The sequence below is a fragment of the Schistocerca piceifrons genome, chromosome X (assembly GCF_021461385.2).
Source record: "Schistocerca piceifrons isolate TAMUIC-IGC-003096 chromosome X, iqSchPice1.1, whole genome shotgun sequence".
NCBI classification, from domain to species: Eukaryota; Metazoa; Arthropoda; class Insecta; order Orthoptera; family Acrididae; genus Schistocerca; species Schistocerca piceifrons.
The window spans coordinates 712,703,581-712,720,696 of NC_060149.1; the positions used below are offsets into that span (position 1 = coordinate 712,703,581).

Consider the following 17,116-nt stretch of genomic DNA (forward strand, 5'->3'; position numbering starts at 1 on the left):
ATTGGCAGGATACTTAGAAAATGTAACAGATCTACTAAGGGGACTGCCTGCACTATGCTTGTCAGTCCTCTTTTAGAATACTGCTGCGGAGTGTGGGATCCATACCAGATGGGACTGACGGTATACATCGAAAAAGTTCAAAGAAGGGCAGCACGTTTTGTGTTATCGCGAAATATGGGAGAGATTGTCACAGAAATTATACAGGATTTGGGCTGGACATAATTAAAAGAAAGGCGTTTTTCGTTGCGACGGAATCTTCTCACCAAATTCCTCCGAATGCGAAAATATTTTGTTGACATCGACCTACATAGGGAGGAACGATAACCACGATAAAATAAGGGAAAGCAGATCTCGTACGGAAAGATATGAATGTTCGTTCTCTCCGCGCGCTATACGAGATTGGAATAATAGAGAATTGTGAAGGTGGTTCGATGAACCCTCTGCCAGGCACTTAAATGTGATTTGCAGAGCATCCATGTAGATGTAGATGAAGCTCTTGGTTTTTTTCATTAACACGTTGCAGTTTTCGATTACTTTTATCTGCATAGTTATGCTTTTTTGTTTCGTTGTTGTTTTTATTAATCAAGAACAGTGCAAAGTTTAATGACTGGTGAGCCATTAACCTCTGGGATTATATCTTCTACCTCCCGAATGTCTTGACATTGCAAGACGAGATAAACGTTTCATCGTAAAGGTAATAGAATCGTAAGGAATATTATAAAATTATGTGATCAAGAAGCAAGGCAGGAAATTTTAAATACGGTACAGTGAAACAAAGTCGTCTATGCCCTGCCTATTATACTGGCGTAACTGTACGATGTTACAAGAAGTCGAAAAGTGGGAATTTCCACAGGTGTATCCAAATTGTGCTCCTTGTAAACAGCATCCTACATCTGAAGTATATAAGATTCACTGTGATTATTTGGATATGGATGTAATAAGAGATTATATATACTACATGCACGCGGACATCACATTTCGCTGTAAGCTAGAAACAGTCGAGAAACCCCCATGAACGACTATGTTTTAATTAGCAAGTAGTGTCAAAAAATATCATTCTTGTAGTTGTATACACGGAATCAGCACCAATAAACTAATTATACAACAGGTTGCACAAATTAAGACTGTGGTTAGTATTATTTCGAAAGTATGAGTATCCTGAAAGTGTGTATTATTTGATATATTTAATTTGCTGAAATGTATTGCTGACCAAGTCAGGCCTACATTTATAACAATATTTTTAAATGACATGATTCCCCTCACAAGAAACAGCTGGCTATCTTCGACAATCCTGTCACTCACATTACTTCTCTGTTGCTGACAATGAGCTAACCATTGGCATGTGCAGTGGATCAACTGCTTACCTTTCTCAGTAATAACTCTTTTATGTGCGTATCTAACAGCGTCATTTTGGCAAGACATAGGTGAGTAACCAGCGCCTTGCATGTGCCATGTGTGGATCACTCCACCTCAATGGAACACTAATCGTTACTTTAATATCGCTCAGATGAAAAACAGAAGAAAATCCTTCAGTAAGTTTCCATTCCAGTCGTTCACTATTAAAAATACGATGGGTTTTGAGAATTCCTCCAGAACTGTAACATAATTGATAATTTATTTTTGTGTGAAGAAGCGTCATCATTGAGAGTAACGGCTACGTTTCCCTTGTTGACAGGTTTGATTGCGCTTCTTTTGATAAACGACACTATAATTTGCACAAACCCATCTTGTAGTAACTATTGCAACAGAATCCTGAAACAGTGTGTCTCATTAAACAAGTGACTGGAGACCAGAGAGGTCAATATCTTACAGAAAACTTCACTGTGTCGGTTTTTAGTGATATAAGACAAGAAATTTCATGTTTACTTTCATACACATAAATTCTCTTTTTACTAGCTGTCGATGACTCTTACTCTACTGAAGTGAAAAATTAAAAAGTACAGCTTGTGCTACATCGGCGTAGATAAGACCGTTCCATGAGTTAACTATCTGGTAAAATAGTCTTCTCCTTGCGTGCCGTCATTTGCCAAAATCTCATTTCGATATCTTGAATGGTTTAGGAGAAATTGGAGATGTTATGTATATTTCAATCTTGTGGACGTGTGATCGGAAGTAAAAGCACTGCATAAAATCCATTACCTTCTCTCAAGTCTAAAGACAGATTCATTAGCTAAATTTCATACGCAACCTCATATGGTGTAATATGCACCAAACACAAAATCACAGTGATCCCTATTTTTACTGCAAACTTTTTGAATTTTGTTAATTGTCTATTTAAACGCGAATATCAGAATAAACATGATGATTAGCGAGATCTTGATCACTTCATCATAAACGTGGTACGTAAAGCTACAACAAAAACAAAAATCCAATTGTTCTAGCACGTAGAGTCTGTAAAATTGTTTGAGAAAGATTACAAGGTGTGTGCGTCAGTTCTGTCAGTACAGCGTGTCGCCAACTGGCGCCGGCAAAGAATGTCTCCGCATCTCAGTAGGCTAAGTGCACACTGAGACGCGTATAGCACTTGTAACGTGATACGATTTTACTGCGCAACGTGCATGTTCCACACATGTCGTGCAGACCTGTACATATTGAGACACGTATGAAGAGTGTGCTCTTCAGTCAGGGTAACGTGCACGTACCACATGCCAGTTGCTGACCTATTTCTTGTCGAACTGAAAATGTGTAATTCGCAAATAAGAGTTATTACCGTTAGACTTGACTTCCGAAACGGATTCCGATACTAATACTGAAGACAAAGTGTCGCTTTATTCATTAAAAAATGTTGTTGTTGTTGTGGTCTTCAGTCCTGAGACTGGTTTGATGCAGCTGTCCATGCTAATCTATCCAGTGCAAGCTCCTTCATCTCCCAGTACCTACTGCAACCTACATCCTTCTGAATCTGCTTAGTGTATTCATCTCTTCGTCTCCCTCTACGGCTTTTACCCTCCACGCTGCCCTCCAATGCTAAATTTGTGATCCCTTGATGCCTCAGGACATGTCCTACCAACCGATCCCTTCTTCTAGTCAAGTTGTGCCACAAACTTCTCTTCTCCCCAATCCTATTCAATACCTCCTCATTAGTTATGTGATCTACCCACCTAATCTTCAACATTCTTCTGTAGCACCACGTTTCGAAAGCTTCTATTCTCTTCTTGTCCAAACTATTTATTGTCCACGTTTCACTTCCATACATGTCTACACTCCATACAAATACTTTCAGAAACGACTTTCTGACACTTAAATCTATACTCGATGTTAACAAATTTCTCTTCTTCAGAAACGCTTTCCTTGCCATTGCCAGTCTACATTTTATATCCTCTCTACTTCGACCATCATCAGTTATTTTGCTCCCCAAATAGCAAAACTCCTTTACTACTTTAAGTGTCTCACTTCCCTCAGCATCACCCGACTTAATTCGACTACATTCCATGATCCTCGTTTTGCTTTTGTTGATGTTCAACTTATATCCTCCTTTCAAGACACTGTCCATTCCGTTCAACAGCTCTTCCAAGTCCTTTGCTGTCTCTGACAGAATTACAAGGTCATCGGCGAACCTCAAAGTTTTTATTTCTTCTCGAATAAAAAATTCAAATCATCAAAGAAGTATATTTTGTTATAATGGAAAAGATGTGGACAGTTTCAGACTGCCGGCCGCGGTGGCAGTGCGGTTCTAGGCACTTCAGTCCGGAACAGCGTGACTGCTACGGTCGCAGGTTCGAATCCTGCCTCGGGCATGGATGTGTGTGATGTCCTTCGGTTAGTTAGGTTTAAGTAGTTCTAAGTTCTAGGGGACTGATGACCTCAGATGTTGAGTCCCATAGTGCTCAGAGCCATTTCAACCATTTTGAGTTTCACACTATGACTTAGGTCAGTTTCAAACTATGACTAAGATCAGTTTCAAACTATCACTAAGTTGAGTGATGCTGATCTTACAAATTACTTCAAAATGACTAGAAGGCAGTTTTCTGAAGTGCATGGAATCATATAACACACCATTGACTCAAATGGCTGCAATGCACAGGAGCCGATTGCAACTGAACAAAAACTGTCAGTAATTTTGAGATAAGTGATGATCACTGTCAGCCATTTTCTTTTTTAAGGAATTATAAAAGTGTTGCACCCATGTATCTAAGTATTTTATTTTCGAACCCGCCCCCCCTCTCCCCCGATGCAAAAGGTATCATTAAGATCTCTGCATTTCGTACTGTCTCTATTAACTTTTCTTTTTCAAAAACTGGTTCAAATGGCTCTGAGCACTATGGGACTTAACAGCTGTGGTCATCAGTCCCCTAGAACTTAGAACTACTTAAATCTAACTAACCTAGGGACATCACACACATCCATGCCCGAGGCAGGATTCGAACCTACGACCGTAGCAGCCGCGCGGTTCCGGACTGCGCGTCTAGAACCGCGAGACCACCGCGGCCGGCTTTTCTTTTTCCATTGTAAAAAGTAAATTATTCATCGACTGCACAACATGATAATACACTCGACAGGAATGCAAAAGCTAGCCATGTGGGGCTTGGGGGGTGCGGGGGGGGGGGGGGGGGGAGTTCATGTCATTCGAAAAAAATTGTCATGAATGTGGGTCGGCTTTTGTAAGCAATACATTTCCACAAATTAAATAAAACAAGTAACAACACTCTTTCAGGATACTCTTACTTACAAAATAATATTGACCAATTCTTCATTTGTGTAGCCTGTTGTATAATTAGTTTATTAATGCTGGTAGTATGTATGCAACCACTGAAATGCTTTGTCTCGTCACGATGACCCAATTACAACATTGCTATTAGTGAGGGCTTCTTGACTGTTTCTAGCTTGCAGTAGAAATGTGATATTCATATGTACCTAGTATAATGTCTCTTATTACATCCATGTCCAAGTAATGACAGTGAAAATTACGTACTTCAGGTAGTGGATGCTTTTTTCCAGAAGCATAAATGTGTCGCACCTTTGGAAATTACCCATTTTCGACTTTTTGTAACAGATCGTAGAAATACGCAAGCATAACAGGCAGGAAATACCGGGTAATCAAAAAGTCAGTATAAATTTGAAAACTTAATAAACCACGGAATAAAGTAGATAGAGATGTAAAAATTGACACACATGCTTGGAATGACATGAGGTTTTATTAGAACCGAAAAAAAAACTAAGTTCACAAAATGTCCGACAGATGGCGCCGTTTGGTGGTGATATTGTGCTCAGCCGCCACTTTCGTCATGCTTGGCCTCCCAGGTCCCCAGATCTCAGTCCGTGCGATTATTAGCTTTGGGGTTACCTGAAGTCGTAAGTGTATCGTGATCGACCGACATCTCTGGGGATGCTGAAAGACAACATCCGACGGCAATGCCTCACCATAACTCCGGACATGCTTTACAGTGCTGCTCACAACATAATTTCTCGACTACAGCTATTGTTGAGGAATGATAGTGGACACATTGAGCATTTCCTGTAAAGAACATCATCTTTGCTTTGTCTTACTTTGTTATGCTAATTATTGCTATTCTGATCAAATTAAGCGCCATCTAAAAATGGTTCAAATGGCTCTGAGCACTATGGGACTTAACTTCTGAGGTCATCAGTCCCCTAGAACTTAAAACTACTTAAACGTAACTAACCTAAGGACATCAGACACATCCATGCCCGAGGCAGGATTCGAACCTGCGACCGTAGCGGTCGCGCGGTTCCAGACTGTAGCGCCTAGAACCGCTCGGCCACCCCGGCCGGCAAGCGCCATCTGTCGGACATTTTTTGAACTTTTTGTATTTCTTTGGTTCTAATAAAACCCCATGTCATTCCAAGCATGTGCGTCAATTTGTATCTCTCTATCTACATTATTCCGTGATTTATTCAGTTTTCAAATTTATACTGCCTTTTTGATCACCCGGTAGATAACCGTGTTTTAGATCACATGATTTTGTAAGATTCCTTACTTCCTTATTCACTACCCTCGTCTGTCCTTTCGTGCTATCTGAAAACTTTGTGGAGGCAGAAAATATAATCCCAGTGGCTTAGGGCTCACCAGTTATTGAACTGTGCATTGTTCTTGACAAAAGAAGAAACCAAAAAAAACCATACTGGTGTAATAACTAAAAATATAGTGTACTAACGAAAAACGATGGATCGCTTGAATTGCGAAAAACGAAACACAACTCAATGACAATAAAATTCAGTATACAGTAAGGCTATATTTTTCGGATGTCCAATACTACCACTGCCCATATTTGCAGTGTCGAAGAGCGCATATAGCAGGACTGCTTCCCCCTCCCCGCCTCACCCCTTCCGTAGTGCTCTTGTGACACGCGATGCGAGAAGCTGTGCAATAACCATAACACTGCGCGACGTGGCGCAGCCTCCTGTCGTGTCCCCATCGTGTCGCGTCCCAATCTGCGTGGCCCCATTTGAATCTGTGAAGCTAGAAAACTGCGCGCTGTCCTGCGCCGCGCCAACGCACTATACGCGTCTCTACTTGCTCCTAGCGTTATCTCTCACTATCCACGCGTGTCGCCATAACTCGCTCCCAAGCGGGCTAACACTCGCCGAGTGCAACCTGACCATTGGCGTCATTCGATGTGATATGATGGCCGGGGAGGGGGGGGGGAGATCTCTGTTTTTTCACTCAAGCTGGTCGTCAGTTGGCGTCACGAGTCTGAGAGCATCCCGTTTCTGTCCTTTCACTGAGGAAAAATCCCTGGCAGCGCCAGAAATCTAACCTGGATCCTCTGCACAGCTGACAGACGCACTGACCACTGAGCTACGGGGACTTCTTAAGTAATAGAACCCAGTACGTTGTCCTCGATGGTGAGTGTTCATCGGAGGTGAGGGTATCATGTGGAGTGCCCCAGGGAAGTGTGGTAGGTCCGCTGTTGTTTTGTATCTACATAAATGATCTTTTGGATAGGGTGGATAGCAATGTGCGGCTGTTTGCTGATGATGCTGTGGTATCGTCGTTGAGTGACTGTAGCAGGATACAAGATGACTTGGACAGGATTTGTGATTGGTGTAAAGAATGGCAGCTAACTCTAAATATAGATAAATGTAAATTAATGCATATGAATAGGAAAAAGAACCCTGTAATGTTTGACTGCTCCATTAGTAGTGTAGCGCTTGACACAGTCACGTCGATTAAATATTTGGGCGTAACATTGCAGAGCGATATGAAGTGGGACAAGCATGTAACGGCAGTTGTGGGGAAGGCGGATAGTCGTCTTCGGTTCATTGGTAGAATTTTGGGAAGATGTGGTTCATCTGTAAAGGAGACCGCTTATAAAACACTAATACGACCTATTCTTGAGTACTGCTCGAGCGTTTGGGATCCCTATCAGGTCGGATTGAGGGAGGACATAAAAGCAATTCAGAGGCGGGCTGCTAGATTTGTTACTGGTAGGTTTGATCATCACGCGAGTGTTAGGGAAATGCTTCAGGAACTCGGGTGGGAGTCTCCAGAGGAAAGGAGGCGTTCTTTTCGTGAATCACTACTGAGGAAATTTAGAGAACCAGCATTTGAGGCTGACTGCAGTACAATTTTACTGCCGCCAACTTACATTTCGCGGAAAGCCCACAAAGATAAGATAAGAGAGATTAGGGCTCGTGCAGAGGCATATAGGCAGTCATTTTTCCCTCTTTCTGTTTGGGAGAGGAACAGGGAGAGAAGATGCTAGTTGTGGTACGAGGTACCCTCCGCCACGCACCGTATAGTGGATTGCGGAGTATGTATGTAGATGGAGATGTAGACTATCCACTCTTCACCCTTAAGCTAGCATTTTCTTCCCTTCAGCGTTAGTTGCACGCTGGCAGCAATATGGATGGGTTTACTGATGGAGAATCGGCTGACAGACACCACGTGTATGGATACACGCAATGCAGCTGTAAGGTGGCTCAGTTACGCTGTTCTCGCAGCACAGGCAACCACATCTCAGTACTTTTCCATCATTTGAAGGTTGTTGCATTACTCTGTGTGTGTGATTTCTGTTACACTGGATGTGTCTTCGCTAGTGGCAGTGGACATTTAAATTCCACTTGAAATTGCTGTGACTAAAGTCCAAAGTATTTAATATTATTAAGCGATCTGTCTGTCCTCAGGAATGATTCGCCACAGGCACACATGCGTTACGGAATGGAAATTCTTTTGACATCTGAAATGATCCACACGAAATGCAACGTAGTCACGAAACATAACGAGTCTACAAAACCGCTGTTACCTAGAGACACTCGAAGTAAACCTACCTTCCGTAATCAGAAAATAATTTATTAATTCTCAGAAACCGTGATATTTGAATTAACTGCTCATAGCAGAACTGGCTCCAAATTGAAATATCAATCGAGTCAGAGATCGAGAATATTTCTGTAATTACATTTGCATAAGGCGACAGTGCAAACGTCATGGTTATTCAGTACTACCATCTTCGCAAGTTGTAGTTCATTTAATTAAAGCAGTGAAAGGAACGAAGCAGAAGTAAAGAAAAGACATTTTCCCGTAACCTCAGGGTTTATTATTTTGTCTAGAAAGCAAAAGAATTCTCCATAGAACAATCAGATTAATGTTAAATGACTCAAGTTGTGCTCTCGGGACATAGACCTACTTCATAACTTGGGTATGAAAAAAAATAAAAAATGAAATAATATGCAAAATCTTTTGATGAATAAGATCACCTTGCTAAACCCGATCACAAATTAGAAATAGCACGTAAACAAAACGGGATTTGCGCCGCACTAATCACAACTGCGACTTTCACTCAGGTACTCATTCGAAAACATTGCCTAAGCACCACATTTTTCTGTTTTAGTTCGGCAGGTTGTGAAATAAAGAAACACATTACCTTGTGTTGCAGAATGGACGAACAGAGTGGAGATGTATATGCTTGTTATCACCACTTAGTCAATATAAGCCCATTCCTGCTTTCACGCAGGGCTCCCTCCTTCTTAGAATCGGACCATCAGACATTGTTAACAACTAATTCTCACGAAACTTCAGTATGTTGTAGAGAGTCCTGTCCTGAATACCCGGCTAGCGGCTATTCAACCGACGGCTCCTAGTTTCTGTTCCGAGAAAATCCATTATGAAGCTTCCTAAGTACTTGCTACACCTGTAATGTTCGTCATGTTTCAAGCAAGCGAATGTAGCGCAGTGGTTAAGGTTCCCCACTACCACGTTGGCACTATTGTTTCCAAACTTGCCTCAGTACGCCTTTATCAGTTTCATCGTACGGAACATCATTAAACAGTATATGTCATGGAAAATTTCTCATACGGTGTCATTTTCGCCGTAGCAATTTCATTAATCAATCAATCATTACATGAAACATTCTTGAAACGTGTTCTACATTTGTTACAGAATAGATTGCAGAACCGTCTTACTCGCTATCGCTTATCGCTTGTTGTCATCATCATCATCATCATCATCATCAGCCAATTCAATCATTAGATGATGTGGCCTCTTCGAGTCGTGGATTCAGGTAGGCTTTCAGAAGTCTTCCCCAAGTGGGACGGTCTTGGGCAGTTCTCTGCCAGGTGTTACCAGCGATCTTCTTGATGTCTTTGTCCCATCTGTCTGGTGGTCTTCCTCTAGGCCTCCGGTGCTCTCTCGGACTCCACTCCAGTACTAGCTTCGTCCATCTGTTGTCTTTTCTTCTTGCGACGTGGCCAGCCCACTGCCATTTCAAGGAACCTACTCCCTCTAAGATGTCGTTAACCTTCGTCACAGACCGGATGTCATCTGCCCTTTTCCTGTCCTTTCTTGTATAGCCCAGCATTGATCTCTCCATGGCTCTCTGTGCTGTCCTAAGTTTCCCTTTTGTAAATGAGTTCAGTGTCCATGTCTCGCAGCCATACGTCATCACAAGAAGAATGCATTGATCAAATACTGCTTTCTTCAGAATTACTGGCATTTTTGATCTGAATACTTTTGAATTCTTCCCAAATGCTTGCCAGCCAAGCTTGATGCGTCGATAGATTTCTGGCCTTATGTCTCCCTTCATATTTATAATCTGGCCAAGGTAGGCATATTCACTGACCTCTTCTAGTAGACTGTCCTTGACTTTCACATCTCCAGCTGGGACCCATTTGTTGGATATTACTTTTGCAGTTCGCCAATCCGTTCTGAAGCAAGCGTGGCGATTATGCTTCTCACCTTCGAGTTATGTTATCGCTTGTTGTATTTGATCAGAATTCCGAATGGTGTTTGTTCTAGAAGTAACATATTCGTATCATACCAAGCCCTGCAGCCACGTGCGTTTTTAGAAACGATGCCACAAAACACATTTCGTTCATTTCGTTTAAATTGAGGAAGATTGTTCTTTCTTCGACGCGAACAATGCGTACTTGATCATTCCTGTGAAAGCTGGTGCACTAAATTGTTGAAAAATTGAAGAATGTATATTTTACGGGATTTTCTCTCAAAGCGATTTCTCTACTAGTCTTTAGCAAGTCGGGAGCATTTTAAATTTTTTTCGTGGAAATTTTAACCTGCCTGTAGAAATAAACCTCACCATGTTGGATAATCCGCACCGCCAGCCTGGTAGCCGTGAACCTCAGCCACTGTGCTATGCTCCCTCGGTCGAAATATGGCGGACGTTACGAGTAGGTACGCATAAAACTTCAACATCGATTTTCTCGGAAACTAGGTGCCGTCGTATGAAAAGCCGCCAGTCCGATACTCGAGACAGGCCCCTCTACCATGTCAAAGACTCATCAAAATCGGTGACTAATTGATATAATGGTGTCCTTGTCAGTGTATATTCATGCAGCCACGCTCGTTAGCACACCGTATCACACACGAGCACAACCCACCTTCACTTCAGAGCAGCACAAACGGGACAGACAAATTTTTTTTCGTCCAAAGCGGCAAGCCACCTGTGGCGACCTAACCCTCGCTTGACGTGTGGCCGAAGCCACTCTCGGTTCATAGACAGACAGATACATTCGCGCAGCCGAAGCAACCGTGAGTATGCGGAAGCACAGTCTAACGTAACGAAATGGTTCAAATGGCTCTGAGCACTATGGGACTTAACTTATGAGGTCATCAGCCCCTAGAACTTAGAACTACTTAAACCTAACTAACCTAAGGACATCACACACCTCCATGCCCGACGCAGGATTCGAACCTGCGACCGTAGCGGTCATGCGGTTCCAGACTGTAACGCCTAGAACCGCTCGACCACCCGGCCGGCTCTAACTTAACGGTCGTGACGTTCTGTTTGCCGGCCGCTGTGGTCGAGCGGTACTAGGCGCTTAAGTCCGGAACTGCGCGACTGCTACGGTCACAGGTTCGAATCCTGCCTGGGGCATGGATGTGTGTGATGTCCTTAGGTTAGTTAGGTTTAATTAGTTTTATGTCTAGGGGACTGAAGACCTCAGATGTTAAGTCCCATAGTGTTTCGAGCCATTTGAACCATTTTTGACATTTCGTCTCGTTCTTGATACCTACTGCGATAGCAATGCCACAAGAGGTCAGCAATCAACACTTCTGAATACGATCTCGGATGAGTGCGATTACTATCATTTATAATGATTTGTGACATAGTTTTTACAATAGGGAGTGTATGTAGTACCATAAAAATTCACAATAACTAAAAAATAACACTATATTCGTCATTGTTTAGTTTCCTAAGGACTCTGGGTGGTGCAAAACAGTCCGTTGAGAACGGTTGATCTATTATTCTCTTGTAACAAAAAAAAAAAAAAAAAAAAAAAAATGGTTCAAATGGCTCTGAGCACTATGGGACTTAACATCTATGGTCATCAGTCCCCTAGAACTTAGAACTACTTAAACCTAACTAATCTAAGGACAGCACACAACACCCAGTCATCACGAGGCAGAGAAAATCCCTGACCCCGCCGGGAATCGAACCCGGGAACCCGGGCGCGGGAAGCGAGAACGCTACCGCACGACCACGAGCTGCAGACTCTCTTGTAACGATCGGTTATTTAGTGAACAATGTTTTCTTTTAATAACAAAAAATTTCTAGTAAAGACCAGAAGTCCAGACCTTTTGCAGAAAGTCGTCGTATACCTATCCAAGAAAGCGGAGTATTGTTCGCTACATCGTACGCCAACTCAGTTAATGTGGACCGTAGCAAACCTATATTAAATATACATTGAAGAACCAAAGAAACTGGTACCCCTGTCTAATATCGTGCAGGGCCCACGAGAGTACGCAGAAGTGCCGCAACACGATGAGGCATGGACTCGACTAATCTCCGAAGTAGTGCTGGAGGGTAATGACACCACGAATCCTGCAGGGCTGTCCATAAATCAGTAAGAGTACGAGAGGGTGGAGATCTCTTCTGAACAGCACGTTGCAAGGCATCCCAGATATGCTCAATAATGTTCATGTCCGAGGAGTTTAGTGGCCAGCAGAAGTGTTTAATCTCAGGAGGGTGTTCCTGGAGCCACTCTCTAGCAATTCTGAACGTGTGGAGTGTCGCATTCTACTGCTGGAATTGCCTGAATCCGTCGGAATGCAAAATGAACATGAATGGATGCAGGTGGTCATACAGGATGCTTACGTACATGTCAACTCTGAGTCGTATCTAGACGTATCAGTGGTCTCACATCACTCCAAATGCACACGCCCCGTACCGTTACAGAGCCTCCAACATCTTGAACAGTCCCTTGCTGACATGCAGGGTCCGTGGATTCATAAGGTTGTCTCCAAACCTGTACACGGCCATCAGATCGATACAATTTGAGCGAGACTCGTTCGACCAGGCAGCATGTTTCCATTCATCAACAACCCATTGTCAGTGCTGACGGGCCCAGACTAGACGTAAAAGTATGTGTCGTGCAGTCATCAAGGGGACACGAGTGTGTCTTGCGCTCCGAAAGCCCATACCGATTATGTTCCGTTGAATGGTTCGCACGCTAACGGTTTTTGATGGCAAAGCATTTAAATCTGTAGCAATTTGAGGAAGGATTACACTTCTGTCAAGTTGAACGATTCTCTTCATTTCCTCGTTGGTCCCGTTCTTGCAGGATCTTTTTCCGGCCGCAGCGATATCGGAGATATCATGTTTCACCGGATTCCTGATATTAATGGTACACTCGTGAAATGGTCGTACGGGAAAATCCCCACTTCATCGCTACCTCGGAGATGCTGTATCCCATCGCTCGTGCGCCGAATATAACACCACTTTCGAACTCACTTAAATCTTGATAACCTGCCATGTAGCAGCAGTAACCGATCTAACAATTGCGCCAGACACGTGTTGTCTCATATAGACGTTGCCGACCGCAGCGCCGTATTCTGCCTGTTTAGATATCTCTGTATTTGAATACGCATGCCTATAACAGTTTCTTTAGCACTTCAAAATAATACCAAGATCATTTAACGGACCAAATAAGCCACCATACCTGCAGCTTAAGGGGAAACGATGTGGACGTGATAATAAATCGTCAAAAGCAACGAAACTGTTCACCTACAAAGCCGAAACCAATTCCTCAATTTTTGCTAAATATGAGCCACAAACGGCAAGAATCTTCTGAACACACTCGCTTTTGAAGAAAAAGTAATTACATTTACAAAAATATTAGTGCATTAGGAAGTCGAGTAAGAACGGGCGATTATTAGATTCCATTAAAATTTTTTTAGGTGTGAAGTAAAGCGTTTATGATGATAACAACAGAAAACATCAGAAATATAAGCTTCTTAGGAATGAAAAATGTATTTATATTCTCTTGCTCTCAGTGGAGAAAGCTGCAAATATGTACATATTCGAAAGTATATTTTCTTCATGAATAAGGTTTAGCTTTTGGTACTGAACCAGTGTGATTAACCTGTTTTTATATGTGTTTCACAACCATTCGTGTTTCTGGGTTATTTACTAGCCCATGGAACGCAAAAATATAACAACTATTTCGTAAATTAAGTAGAAAATAATTAAAAACAAGCACTAACTTTAATACTCACGTGCCATCTGCTTCATCACCTCTTGGAGCGCTACCGTCGCTAGTGTGTGTCGTGATTGTATACTTTCAGAAAACATTCCTCACACACAAATAAAGAAAAGATGTTAAGTGGACATGTGTCCGGAAACGCTTAATTTCCAAGTTAGAGCTCATTTTAGTTTCGTCAGTATGTACTGTATTTCCTCGATTCAGCACCAGTTGGCCCAATTGAGGGAAGGTAATGTTGACTTCGGTGCTTGTGTTGACATGCGACTCATTGCTCTACAGTACTAGCATCAAGCACATCAGTACGTAGCATCAACAGGTTAGCGTTCATCACGAACGTGGTTTTGCAGTCAGTTCAATGTTTACAAATGCGGGGTTGGCAGATGCCCATTTGATGTATGGATTAGCACGGGGCAATAGCCATGGCGCGGTACGATTGTATCGAGACAGATTTCCAGAACGAAGGTGTCCCGACAGGAAGACGTTCGAAGCAATTGATCGGCGTCTTAGGGAGCACGGAACATTCCAGCCTATGACTCGCGACTGGGGAAGACCTAGAACGACGAGGACACTTGCAATGGACGAGGCAATTCTTCGTGCAGTTGACGATAACCCTAATGTCAGCGTCAGAGAAGTTGCTGCTGTACAAGGTAACGTTGACCACGTCACTATATGGAGAGTGCTACGGGAGAACCAGTTGTTTCCGTACCATGTACAGCGTGTGCAGGCACTATCAGCCTCCACGGGTACACTTCTGTGAATGGTTCATCCAACAAAGTGTCAATCCTCATTTCAGTGCAAATACTCTCTTTACGGATGAGGCTTCATTCCAATGTGATCAAATTGTTAATTTTCACAATCAAAATGTGTGGGCTGGCGAGAATCCGCACACAATTGTTAAAAATGGCTCGGAGCACTATGGGACTTAACATCTGTGGTCATCAGTCCCCTAGAACTTAGAACTACTTAAACCTAACTAACCTAAGGACATCACACACATCCATGCCCGAGGCAGGATTCGAACCTGCGACCGTAGCAGTCGCGGCACGAAATTGTGCAATCACGTCATCACCACAGATTAGCTGTGAACGTTTGGGCAGGCATTGTTGGTGATGTCTTCATTGGGCCCCATTTTCTTCCACCTACGCTCAATGGAGCACGTTACCATGATTTCATACAGGATACTCTACCTGTGCTGCTAGAACATGTGCCTTTACAAGTACGACACAACATGTGGTTCATGCACGATGGAGCACCTGCACATTTCAGTGGAAGTGTTCGTACGCTTCGCAACAACAGATTCGGTGACCGATGGATTCGTAGAGGCGGACCAATTCCATGGCCTCCACGCTCTCCTGACCTCAACCCTCTTGACTTTCATTTATGGGGGCATTTGAAAGCTCTTGTCTACGCAACCCCGGTACCAAATGTAGAGACTCTTCGTGCTCATATTGTGGACGGCTGTGATACAATACGCCATTCTCCAGGGCTGCATCAGCGCATCAGGGATTCCATGCGACGGAGGGCGGATGCATGTATCCTCGCTAACGGAGGACATTTTGAACATTTCCTGTAACGAAGTGTTTGAAGTCACGCTGGTACGTTCTGTTGCTGTGTGATTAATGTGACTTGAAGAGAAGTAATAAAATGAGCTCTAACTTGGAAAGTAAGCGTTTCCGGACACATGTCCACATAACATATTTTCTTTCTTTGTGTGTGAGGAATGTTTCCTGAAAGTTTGGCCGTACCTTTTTGTAACACCCTGTATATTTGACTGTGGTGGAAGTCGATGAGTGCGCCACAGATATAACACCAAAGATTTCTCATGAGACAAAGGTATGTAGAAACAAAGTATATGGAAGATGACCGATCATAAGGGACATCTCTCATGTGTTAAGTGTTGAAAATATTATTTATTAGCTATTACAGGCATTTTTCACTGATATGAGGGTAATTCCACAAAAACAAAAGTAACTAGGGTAGTCAACCGAATAAATCAAGCTTACTTATTACTCTGTAACGAGCCGTCGGAGACTACAGGTACCTTATACCGAAACACTCAGGAAATATTCCTAAACACCTTCCGAAGTTTTATCTGTGGAGTTCAGGTTCACACCGTACATGTAGCTTGTGGTGTTGTCACAGTCAATGATTCAATGTTACACCACATGAATAAAAATTTTGGCTGATTTTTTTTTCTTCATACATTTCTATGTTGCTTTTCTGACGTTGTTTAATGACATCCTTAATATTTTCTGTTTGATATTTACAATGCACTTAATGATCGCTGTATTTCTTTCTGTATTTTCAGGAATATGACTACGTGAACAACCCTGGAAAGAGGGGACAACTTGACTGCAGAGGATTCGTTGAAATATATAAGGAAATTACAGCCAGACCGGATATTTACGCTCTCATGTACAAGTATGTGGTTGATATACATGTTTTAGATTTAAATTAAGTGCATTTATTTTGTTCTTTATTTTGGCTTTTCGTTTCATGACCATATTACCACCCATAATTTACAAACACGTATTAACAATAGTCATTTCTGAGTGTCTTTTCGTACAACAATATACACACATGAATAACAATATTACTATAATTACAGAGGAAAAATAATCAAATTCATTTACAAAATAAGCAGTAATATTTGATAAACTTGTACTAAAATTAGTTGCGTGTACGCACTACAATGAGTATGCCTATTTCATTTTGGTTGTTGTAGTCACGTGTACAGGCTGCGTTTTTCTCGTTTCGGTTGTTCTCCGTCATGAAGTTGACACCTCGGTATCTCGCATTCTCACGTGGTCTCGCACTGTAGGTCTTCTCCAGCTCAGAGGAACACTCTTGAAACCTTCACAGTGCCTGGTTAAATGGACACTCCTGCTCTTAGAGAACTTTGTACAGAAGTTTATAAACTCGGATGCCTATCGTCACGAATAGAGTGGCAATGCAGTAGCGGACTTATGGGCTTTTGTACCCCATAGATCTCAGTGATTTTAGTATACCATCTACCATGGCTTTCTTTTCGATACACTCCAAGATAATGTGTTACAGATCTTCGTTTCTGCGTGAACAAAGAGGTGCGTCGATCTCTCCTAGTCGAGATAGATGTTTTGCAAACCACCCATGAATAAATTTCTTACGTGCTGTGGTTGTATAAAATTCTCTTGATACCGTTTACTTGGTATACCAATGAGCTCTCAGGGTGTATTTC

General features: G+C 42.4%; 1 protein-coding gene across 1 annotated transcript in view; it reads left to right on the plus strand.

Annotated features, from left to right (window-relative positions):
* Positions 1–16,357, plus strand: part of LOC124722663 (inactive phospholipase C-like protein 1) — a 261,278-nt gene extending 244,921 nt beyond the window's left edge. The window contains exon 4 of the mRNA XM_047247808.1: positions 16,208–16,357. Within this exon, the coding sequence (XP_047103764.1) occupies positions 16,208–16,357 (150 nt within the window). The remainder of the gene's footprint in view (positions 1–16,207) is intronic.
* The last annotated feature ends 759 nt before the right edge of the window (positions 16,358–17,116 follow it).